The sequence below is a fragment of the Amyelois transitella genome, chromosome 19 (genome assembly GCF_032362555.1).
Source record: "Amyelois transitella isolate CPQ chromosome 19, ilAmyTran1.1, whole genome shotgun sequence".
NCBI classification, from domain to species: domain Eukaryota; kingdom Metazoa; phylum Arthropoda; class Insecta; order Lepidoptera; family Pyralidae; genus Amyelois; species Amyelois transitella.
This window is the reverse complement of record NC_083522.1, coordinates 9,620,886-9,632,857: the sequence shown is the minus strand read 5'-3', so window position 1 is coordinate 9,632,857 and position 11,972 is coordinate 9,620,886. Positions and strand designations below refer to the sequence as shown.

General features: G+C 36.2%; 1 protein-coding gene across 1 annotated transcript; it reads left to right on the top strand.

Annotated features, from left to right (window-relative positions):
- Window positions 1–707: 707 nt before the first annotated feature.
- On the top strand, window positions 708–11,578 carry LOC106140940 (protein KRI1 homolog). Its single transcript, XM_060949574.1, has 11 exons — window positions 708–897; window positions 1,149–1,352; window positions 1,770–1,906; window positions 2,489–2,637; window positions 3,403–3,547; window positions 4,636–4,845; window positions 5,227–5,362; window positions 6,469–6,548; window positions 7,623–7,907; window positions 8,415–8,584; window positions 10,660–11,578. The coding sequence occupies exons 1-11, from the start codon at window positions 783–785 to the stop codon at window positions 11,576–11,578; spliced, it is 2,550 nt and encodes an 849-aa protein (XP_060805557.1). The 5' UTR covers window positions 708–782.
- Window positions 11,579–11,972: the final 394 nt, after the last annotated feature.

Here is an 11,972-nt window from a genome sequence, read left to right as displayed (position 1 = left end):
GGCTCTACGTAAGACTAAAGTAAAAAGATTTTTGTAATAATGAACTACAATACATATTGTTGGTGTCTTGTTCCTGAATGCAAGAATACAAGTATAAAAACACCAGAAAAATTGTGGATTCCACTGCCAAGTGATATTAAAATGAGAAACACTTGGTTGAAATTAGCAAAAAATTTCGCCACCATCAACGTATTAATCCTCGGTAGATTTATATTGTCTGCTTTCACAAAACCGTCTTCCATGATTCTATTAAATTATTAAAGAGTAAAAACCCAAAAACGTGATAGAAATTTTAAAATTTCAAAATAAACAGAGCCTGACATCATCAATATGTTTTCGATTCGATATTTGTTTACTAAAAGTATGACGTCACGTCAGTACCCAACATGGCGGATAGCGTTTTCGACTTTTGAAGAACAGATTAAAAAAGAGGATTTTTTTAAATTGAATTATAAAATCCATATTGCACTTTTATGAATAATGATCGATGTTTTTCTTTTATTTTTTACAAAATCTATAAGATACGTGCATTTTTATATTTTTTTTTACATGGTGTAAAATAGCCTATTAAAGAGATAAAAGTCTAGCTAAAATATCTATTTATCAACAACACTATTATTAACACTGTACGACTACATGCTGACGGACGAGTGACGACCGACGTCAATATCAATGTCAAAAAATAAGGACCGTAGTTGTGCACCGTAGCAGGCATAACAGCCAGGCATGGTCTATTCTGTGCTCTTTTGTGGTTATGTTTTTGATTTGTTTCTAACATTAAAATGTCTAAAAACAAGTTATTTGATGATGATTCCGACGAAGAAGTTGCTCTTGAAACTAAAAATGAATACGCTAAAAAATACGACTCTTGGCGGGAGAAAGAGGAGATGCATAAACGTGAGTACATCTAATTATTTAACTAACATTTGTCTCTAAACTTTGCGAAGAGCACCTCTCCTACAGAGCTGATATTCATAAATTACGATTGCTAACAAAGTAATTTAATGCCAGAATCCACTGTTGGTTAAAGAGGACACTAGGCCCGAAGCTTTGCGACTAGAGGTGGCACACAAAAGTTTTGGTTTAGGTTGGGGTTCTCGTGATCCCTGACTCACACTAAATTTTACCTTATTCCTTTTTAAAAACAGTGGAACAAAAGTATGGAGCCAAAGCCTTGAACTCGGATGCATCACTATCATCAGACAGTGAAGATGAGAGTGATGAGCCCCCAGAAGTTAGTGAGGAAACGGAGAAGCAGTTCCTCAAGACGCTGGCTCTGCTGAAAACCAAGGATCCAAGGATATATGACACCAACTACAAGTTCTTTGATGATGAAAAGGAAGAACAAGCAGGTAGGATTATTTTGATATTTTATTTTCATAGCAAATTTTCACTTTATAAAATTAAATTCAAAATTTAAAAAGACCCTGATAAATTTAAGTTCCCTTAAAAAAGTAACAAATTTAAAAAAAAAATCAATCTTAAAGTCAATTTAAAAAATATTCAGGGGTTTAACTGAAGCTTCAGATTTGTGGATCTTCCACTGCATTTTTGAATTGCTTGGGCATAATTAGTCTTAAGTGTTTTTAAATCTATTTTTATGTTTAGTGTTTAAGAAGGCTTGTGTATGATGAGTTGTTTAAATAAATCTTTCATTCATTCATTCATTGCATGGTTGCCAAACTTACCAAATCTTTTATAGTCATTATTCTAGTTCTTTTGCCATAAAGAAAAATTAAATATTAAAAAAAGGAATTGAATTTTTTTAGAGAAAGAGTCCAAACCAAAAGGCTTGACATTTGACGACAGTGATGATGAGGATGATGATGGTGGCAATATCTTCAGTATTGAGAAGAAAGCTGACGTCGAAATGGAACAAGACAATGATGGGAAGAAAAACAAAAAGGTTTCTTTTGTTAATTAACTACTTTATCATTCTTTCTTAGGATTTATTAATAATTTATTTTTATTTTCTTTATTGGGATTCTTTATAAGGTGATGGACTAGCAACCTGTCACTATTTAAATCTCAATTCTATCATTAAGCTAAATAGCGTGGCCATTCAGTATTTTCAAAACTGTTGGCTCTGTTTAACCCGCAAGGGATACGGATGTATGTATGTATCATTCTTTCTAAAATTGGTTCAGTAGACAACAAGTGAAGAGACAATAAACAAAAAAATAAATTGAATTTCGCCTTTATAATATTTTTCATATTCTTTATTATAACAGTACTAGTTATAGGGTACTTTTCATCCCCGTAAAACAAAACTATAGTGCTCATAGGATTTTCGAAAAATCTGTATTCTGTCATAGGTAAGTTAATAATTATCCCTACAACAAACGTAATTTTTAAGATATTTTTTGGTTTATTCTAATAAACAGGATTAGGAATAGTGAATATAAAAAATAAATTTTTAAATTGATGATGGTATCTAACCCTTCAAATACGAGTCCTGACTGATTATAATAATATGAAAATATTTCAGGAAGGCAAACTGAAAGAGTTCCTGACAGGTCAAGTGGAGCATATCGGTGATGAGGTGGAGAAAGACCTGGAGCCATTGAAGGCTCTGTGGTCAGATCCGAAGCTCAGTGAGGGGGAAGCTTTCCTGAGGGACTACATCTTGAACAAGAAGTGAGCATACTTTTTTATATAATAGACTAGCGACCCGCCCCGGCTTCGCATGGGTGCAAAATTATAAATGTAATTATACATAAAAACCTTCCTCTTGAATCACTCTACCTGTTACAAAAAACCGCATCAAAATCCGTTGCGTAATTTTAAAGATTTAAGCATACAGACAAACAGACTAAAATAGCGACTTTGTTTTATACTATGTAGTGATTTGAGTGCGTCTTACCTCAATCTACCTGTTGGTAAGCGAGGTGAGCCCTAAGATGGTGCACGCTAGCTCAAATAGTGCCTATTCACTCTTGCCTTATTGATTTTGTTTTCTTTTGTGTTCAAAATAAGGAATAATGCATTTGAGCCGTGATGTTGCAAGCAAATGCTTAAAAATCCTTAGATAGTAGAAATAATTTCGGAAATGGAGTTGGGATCCAAATAGTGACAGGTTGCTCTAGCCGGAGCCGTGTGGTTCCCAGCACCAATAGAAAAAAGAATAGGTCCACTCCATTACTCATGGATGTCGTATAAGGCGACTAAGGGATAGGCTTATAAACTTGGGATTCTTTTTTTAGATGATAGGCTAGCAGCCTGCCACTATTTGAATCTCAATTATATTATAAAGCCACTCAGCTGAATGCAGCCTATCAGTCTTTCAAGTCTGTTGGCTCTTTCTACCCCACAAGACCTGACTATATGTATGTATGCTCTAGCCCATCGCCTAAAAGGAGAATCACTTTTAACACTCAGTAATTATATTTTCTTTTTCTCCAGATATCTAGAAGACGATGATGCCGCAGCTGTAACGGACAAACTGAGGGACGATGAAGACCTGGAGGCGGACGAGAAGATGGTGGAAGAACAGGGCAAGTTCGAGCGGGCGTACAACTTCCGGTTCGAAGAACCTGATGAGGAATACGTGAGTATTCTTCCTCTTTACTTTAGTCCAGGTTTAGAGAGGAGTGTGCCGTGTGGTTCCCGGCACCAATACAAAAAAGAATAGGACCACTCCATCTCTTTTCCATGGATGTCGTAAAAGGTGACTAAGGGAAAGGCTTACAAACTTAGGATTCTTTTTTAGGTGTTGGGTTAGCAACCTGTCACTATTTGAATCTCAATTCTATCTTTAAGCCAAATAGCTGAACGTGGCCATTCAGTCTTTTCAAGTCTGTTGGCTCTGTCTACCTCGCAAGGGATATAGACGTGACCATATGTATGTATGTTAGAGAGGAGCCCGGGGTATGCTTTTGACGATGGATACTGAATTGGGTGAGATGCGGAATATCTGAGTAAAGAGTAAGGACTTTGTTTATAAACGGGAGAGGTAGTAAGTGAAGAATTTACTTTAAAATTAGATATAAACACTTGGCAATGTCTTAGTGGCAATTATAAAAAAGTTAGGATTTAAATCTCTGGCGGGTATGCAATATATATAGGTACCTCATAATGAAAAATTAGTCTGATTAGTTATTAATTACACCAAATAAATGTGTACAATAATGTAACAGGTTACCTTTAAACCTTTCGCAAAACCAAAAAAACAACGTCTGAAAAAGTTAAATCCACCATTTTGAACTTACAGAAACCTTTCAGAAATGGATCGTAATGTATTGCAATAAAGCTCACAATCATTAAAAGTGAAAGGCGTTAAACAGTTTAAAATTTAAGGATTCTGTGTTTTATTGTAATAATTAAAGATCTACTACTAGTTCTACATTCATTCATGTTTTTTAATGTAGACAATGTGCATTCGTCCATGATTTAGATTTAAAAGATCTATATTTGTAAATTGACGTCCGATGAAAATGCTGCAGTGTAGTTTATTCCGCCGCTTCTTCTACACATGCACTTTGGAAGCGGTAGTAGTTATAGTTAGATTTAAGTGACGTGACGTCAAAAAGTGATACCTTGTATCCAATTTTGAAAATTAATCTATCCTATTCTATCCGTTTTCGAACGGATGGTGACATTGATTTATATACATATAGCAATGAATTTCCCCACCAGTTGAAACGTTTCCCGCGCACGATGAACTACATCCGGCCCAAGGACGAGCGGCGCGCGCGCAAGCGGGCTGAAGCGCGCGCGCGCAAGGAGAGCGAGAAGAAGAGGAAGATGGAGGACATCGCGAGGCTGAAGGCGCTCAAGCTGAAGGAGATTAAGGAGAAGATCGCCAAAATTAAGGAGGTCACGGGGAATGATGAGCTGGCTTTTAAGGTAAGAAGTTTGTTTTGCTAACTAACAATAGCTTTTGCGCAGGCAATACCTATATAACAAATTACAAAACAGTCGTTGGATTTAGAAGAATATATACAATGGCGGACTTATCCCAATTTGTTATTACATATTATTGTTTTATTAATCTTATTCACTTTTTTTTAATTTTCTATAAATGTTTCCCTTTTTATTATGACGTAAAATGGAACAGCAATAGTTTTTCGCGCGATAAAAATGGCGTCAGTGTAATATACTAGCTGTCCCGGCAAACGTTGTTTTGCCATATAAATAAGTTTTAAGTAATTTCTATTTTTAAAAAAAAATGTTAAGGGTAGACAACCCTTATCACTAAGCGGTATTGCATTGTATAATATATTGCAGGAAGAAGATATAGAGGGTGATTTCGACCCCGAAGAACACGATCGGCGCATGCGCGCCATCTTTGATGAGGAATATTACGGGGACGCTGACGACCAGAAACCGGTGTTCCCTGATCTAGACGAGGAATTGGAAATAGGTACGTTCATCTTCTTCCTCCTGATAACATCTTCATCACTCTGGAGAGGAGCCCGGGATATGCCTTTGACCTTGGATCCTGGATTGGGTGAGTCAGGTTTTTACACCCAGGCACTAACCCGTATAAGATCGATCATAATTACTGCACATTCAGTTGCCTCCCTGCCGTGTGGTTCCCGGCACCAATACAAAAAAGAAAAGGACCACTCCATCTCTTTCCCATGGATGTCCTAAAAGGCGACTAAGGGATAGGCTTATAAAATTGCGATTCTGTTTTAGGCGATGGGCTAGCAACCTGTCACTATTTGGATCTCAATTCCATCATTTAGTCGGGCATCTGAACGTGGCCATTCAGTCTTTTCGGGACTATTGGCTCTGTCTACCCCGTAAGGGATATAGACGTGACTATATGTATGTATATTGCCTGAACGTGCAGGTTTCCCCACCATGTTCTCCCTCACCGTAAGAGCATTGGTTAGTATTCCAACTAATGTACCTACATAACTTCGAAAATAATCAATGGTTCATAGCCGAGGTGGGATTTGAACTTGTGCCTATATGCGTGTCACGCAGTCTTAACCAGGCACCGTACCGATTGGACCACCGATACTCTTGCTGAGCTGAGCTTGAAGAGTTTGATTGTTTGAACACGCTAATCTCAGGAACTACTGGTTCGAATTGAAAAATATTTTGCGTTGTATAGACCATTTATCAAGAAAGCCTTTAGGCTATAATAACATCACGCTGCAACTATAAAGAGCAAAGAAATAATGAATATGTGAAAAAAACGGGGATAATTATTCATCCTTGAGCTTGGCTTCAATTATGCCCAACATAACTATTCTATTATTGGCCATTCAGTCTTTTCAAGACTGTTGGCTCTGTCTACCCCGCAAGGGATATAGACGTGATCATGTGTGTGTGTGTGTGTGTATAACTATTCTACGCGGACGAAGTCGCGGGCACAGCTAGTGTTAAATATATATGATTATAAATATCAATTCTCTATCATTAAGCCATCCATTTGAACGTGGTCTTTCAGTCTTTTTGAGGCCCTGTCTACCCCGTAAGATATAAAGATTTTTACATATGAATGTATATTTACAGAGAACTGGGAGAATTACGAGCCAGAAGTGGGGGAATGTGATGACAACGATGGACCTCACTGTGAGGATGAAGATTTTAATGTAAGTCCACATATATACATATATGTTTATATTATATATGTATATATATATGTGTCGTGTGGTTCCCGGCACCAATACAAAAAAGAATAGGACCACTCTATCACTTTCACATGGATGTCGTATAAGGAGACTAAGGGATAGGCTTTTAAATTTGGGATTCTGCTTTTAGATGATGGGCAAGCAACCTGTCACTATATATGAATCTCTATTCTTTCAGTAAGCCAAACAGCTGAACGTGGCCTATCAGTCTTTCGGTACTGTCAGCTGTGTCTACCCCTAGGGGATATAGACGTGATTATATTTATGTATATATGCTCTAGCCCATCGCCTAAAATAATACTGTTGGCTCTGTTTGCCCCGCAAGGGATAGAGACGTGATTATATGTATGTCTAGGTCTACATATAGTCACGTCTATATCCCTTATAAGGTAGATAATGCCATCTTCAGCTGTATGACTTTATGGAATTGAGATTCAAATAATGACAGGTTGACAGACCACATTTATCTAGTCCACACTATTAGTCAAGACAGTAAAAACTTTATTACAGAAATCAATTGTAAGAGTTGCTAAAGGTTCAAGTCTTTAAAAAAAAATCTAATTGATAAACACATCAAGGCCTACAGATCTCATAGATCGACATTCTACGTTCTCTGTGGCGCAGCGGTAACTCGCTTGTCTGTGACACCGGAGGTCCCGGGTTCGAATCCCGGCATGATGAGAAAAGATCTTGTTCTGATTGGCTTTGGTCTTGATGTTTATCTATATAAGTATTTATTATAAAATATAGTATCATTGAGTTAGTATCTCGTAACACAAGTCTCGCACTTAATTCGAGGCTAACTCAATCTGTGTAATTTGCCCCGTATATACATTTTATATTTATTATTTATAGATCCTTTTTTATAAAAATGATAGAACGATAAAACTATTGCACCATAAGAGTAAAACATACAAAACAACATAAAACAGACAGAGATGGCACAAAGGCGGACTTATCGCTAATGCAATCTCTTCCAGTCAACCTTTGGGTTTATGAGAATTATGGTTCTCAAAGAACTTCTTTTCTTCACAGATGGACGCCGATTACGACCCAAAACAAGCCAGAACGAACCTTATGGAGGAAATACAGAAATCCTTAGGCAAAAAGCGAAGAAATCGCAAGAAAAAATCCAAACTGGGCCAGCTTCTGACCATAGACAAGCCTAAATTCGTGCCGACCATAGCCAATAAGACCTACAATGAGTACATGGAGGAATATTATAAAATGGATTGTGAAGATATCATTGGTGGGGATTTGCCAACTAGATTCAAGTATAGAGAGGTTGTTCCAAATGACTACGGGCTGACTATTGAAGAGGTATGTTTGTTCTTCCTCCTGGCTTTAGTCCCAGTTGCATCCTTACCACTCTGGAGAGGAGCCCGGGGCATGTCTGCAACTATGGATCCTGGATTGGGTGAGTCAGGATTTTACACGAAGCGACTCCCGTCTGACCTCCGCAACCTTTGCAGGGGAACCTAACCCATATTGGATCTATCATGGTTACACATCCAGTTTCTTGAATGTGCAGGTTTTCTCACTATCTTTTCCCTAACCGATCTTTTCCCGAACACTAACCCTTGCGGGCTAGATAGAGCCAACAGTCATCAAAAGATTGATAGGCAACATTCAGCTGTTAGGCTAAATGATAGAATTGAGTTACAGGTTGCTAGCCCATCGCTTTAAGAATCCTAATTTTAATAAGCCTATCCCTTACTCGCCTTTTACGACATCCGTGGGAAAGGTATGCGAGTGGTCCCATTCTTTTTACTATTGGTGCCGGGAACCACACGGCAGATATTTATCGTTAAAATGATTATTAAACAGATTCTTCTAGCTGACGACAAAGAGCTGACACAATGGGTGCCGCTGAAGAAGATAGTGAGGCACCGGCCCGAGAACGTGGAGAAAGGGGAAGTGAAGACTTACGCTCAGAAAGCGCAGGACTTGAGACTCAAGAAGAAAGTGCTGCCCAGCTTGTTCAAAGATCTGCCTGAGTAAGTTTTTTAAGATATAAATACTATGTAATACTCGGAATTTCCAGATTCTATCATTCTACATATAATCATATTTATGTTATTGAGCGTAACAGCTGAACGGAGCTTGTCAGTCTATCAAGATTGCTGACTCTGTCTACACCGCAAGGGATATAGACGTGATTACATGGATGGAGTTTTCAGAAAAGACCTAGGTTACTCCTGAAGTTCTGTATCTGTGCTAAATATCGCCAAAATCTGTCTGGATAAAGCAATGGATAAAACTATGCGGGGATCGTGGCGAGTGGAAAGATATAGTCTCTGCCTACCCCTCCGGGAGAAAGGCGTCATTTAATGTATTTATGTCTAGTAGTTTCTAAGTTTATTTGTTACAATTGTGTCGCTTAACTTCAAAGTCGGATAAATCCACTCTACACTTTTAGAAGATATTCAGAAAACAGTGATAATAATATACACACTTTGATTTCTAAGGCAGTTTTTATTTTAAAATGGCAACAATAGTTGATAAAACCGTCCCTTTCATCAATTATAATAATTGATCAATTCGTCTTTGCAAAAATTTAATTTTAAGATTGGATCTACCCATATTCGATATAATGGAATGCATTTTATCCATCTTTGAAAAAACTTATGATGGATTTATATTATTTTGATTTAACCTGTCTGGATTTAACTAGATTTAAAAAAATACGACCCGAGCTAGGGATGTGCTCAATATGCTCATGACGATATCACGGTAAATTATCAAGGGTCAAACGTGTTAGCTAACTGAATAGAAAGAAAAATAACATAACTAGGACAAACCATTTTTCTATTTAAAAAAGGTGTGTCAAAATTGATTAAAAACAAAGTTTTTTTATTATAAGAGTGAGTAATTAAATAAATTATTTTAAACAAAACTTAATACTTCTTCTGAATCATCTTCTGCAATCTCTTCTTCGAGCATTGGTCGCCCTATCACATTTTCACTGTTGAGCATATTTTTATAATAGTTTAACTGCGGCAACGAAGCCGAATCTTGTCCAAAGTGAGTTTTCAGCAATTCTCTGGACAATAACTTATACAGATAGTCCTGTATACCTACTAAAAGATCGGAGAAGTCGTATGTAAAACAAAACTTGTTACATATTTCGTCACATCCAAATTATTCTGTAATAGTAGAATAACACAATAGTAAGTGTAGATAATTGAGTCGATAATGGCTAGCCACATCACTAGCGCTGTCTGAAGTTTTCAAATAACGCTTGCATACGTATTACAAATTTACCGAATTTTCGCTCTTTCCTCTTTCTTACGGCGAGTTTTTATATTAGGCCGTTTACGGGCATTACTGGGTGACAAAATTTTAATAGAATTATCCATGGAAACGAAGTAATTACCCAAAATAAATAATAAAACACGGGAGCGCAAGTTGTTAAAAGTCGTAAACTTTACGTCAACTGTCGGACATATTAGATAAAAGCAATGCGTTGATTGGTCGTCATGGATATACCATCATTTGAAAAAAAATGGACAGTGGATGTATCTGGTTTTCATAAAATGATATGACTTTGACTCTTAATTTCTCACAAACTATCCGGATTTATACACAACTGACAAAATAGATTCAAAGCTTGTGTTTTTTTCTTTTTAACGATACCAAAATCTTAAAAATCTTTGAAGATGGATTTATCCAAGTTTGAAGTTATGCGACACAATTACTTGTCACTATCCAATGGAGATTGTAAAATACGAAGGGATGAGGCAAAGTCATATTAATGCATAAAAAGCGACTAAGGGAAAGGCTTATAAACTTGGGATTCTTGTAGGCGATGGGCTGTCACTATGTGGCCTTTATTTTTTTTTTTGACTCCCTATATGGCTACGCAGCAAGGGATATACACGTGTTTATATGTATGTATGTATGTATGTACATAAATCTTTTCTCTACATAATAGTATTTATATAAGAGGTAAAGAGTTTGTTGTTTATTTGCAAGGGCTAATCTTCGAATAAACGAGGGTTCAGTATTAAAAATTATTTCAGCGTTAAAAAGGCACATTATCGTCTAGTGTTACATTTTATTCTGTTTCTAGGGAACCAGAAATAGTCGTACCTATAGAAGAGGCGAGTAAGAAGAAAAAAAAGAAAAAGAAGAAGAACAAGGATAATGACATGAATGAAGCACAGAATGACAACGTTGAAGCTACAGCAGATGATGGTGACGAGACTGCTACAACTGATGGTATTAAGAATAAAAAGAAGCATAAAGAAAGTAAAAAAATAAAAGAAGATGATACTGATGTTGATATAGACGGTAATGTAACTGAAGTTAATAGCGCAGAATATTCAAGTAATGAAAGTCAAATTGATTCTAAGAAGAAAAAGAATAAGCACAAAAATACTGGAGAAAGCACTAGTCAAGACAGAATAAATGATTCCTTAGAAGTTAATAGTGTAGATAATTCAAGAAATGAAAGTCAATTACTAGAATCTAGCAAGAAAAAGAAGAAACATAAAAAGCATAAAAGTGGTATAGAAGTTGACACAGAAATAAAAACGAAAGTAACAGATTTAAATGACAGTGTAATTAATGAAAATGTAAGTAACGAAAATAATAAAAGAAAAGAAAAGGTGAAAGAACAGAAAAATAGCTTTGTTGTTGAACATATAAATAATGTGGCACCCAGTCAAGGTGATGTAGCAACTTCTAATGCAAAACCTAAAAATAATGAAGCTAATATTGAAAGCAATAACAGGAAACGAAAACTTGATTCAAATGCTGATCAAGTGCCAAATAAAAAGAGGAAAAATAAAAGAAAGAAACAATTTGATAAAAATGATGGCAACAATAGAAAAGAGTTTAATAAATTTAAGAATGACAAGTTTAGGAACAAAACGAAGAAGGACGACGATCCAAGTAATCCACTTTCGAAACTGTCAGATGAAAGGCTTAAAGCGTACGGATTGAATCCAAAGAAGTATAGAGGATTCTTGAAATATAAAAAGTTTTAAATGTTTTGTAAATAAAAATAAATGTATATTTGTTGTGTTATTTTTACCTCTTATATTTCAGTGATTGACCTTAACATACATACACATAAATAAGTAAATATGTACACAGATTTAGTTAGTTACCCTCAAAGTAAGTTTGTTACGAGCTAGTTAAAAATACTAACTGAATGATATAATAACAGTCTCGTAACGAAATAAAGGCAACATATTGACAGGTTGCTAATCTATCGAAGAAGAATCCCAAGTTCATAAGCCTTTCCTTAGTCGCCTTTTACGCCTTGCACTAACTGACTGTTCCTTCCCTAACTGGCACTTTACGACCTCCTCAGGAATTGACAAGAGTAGAATAGGGCCAAACCCTATTCTAAAGTGCAGGTAACAAACACAACGTAAC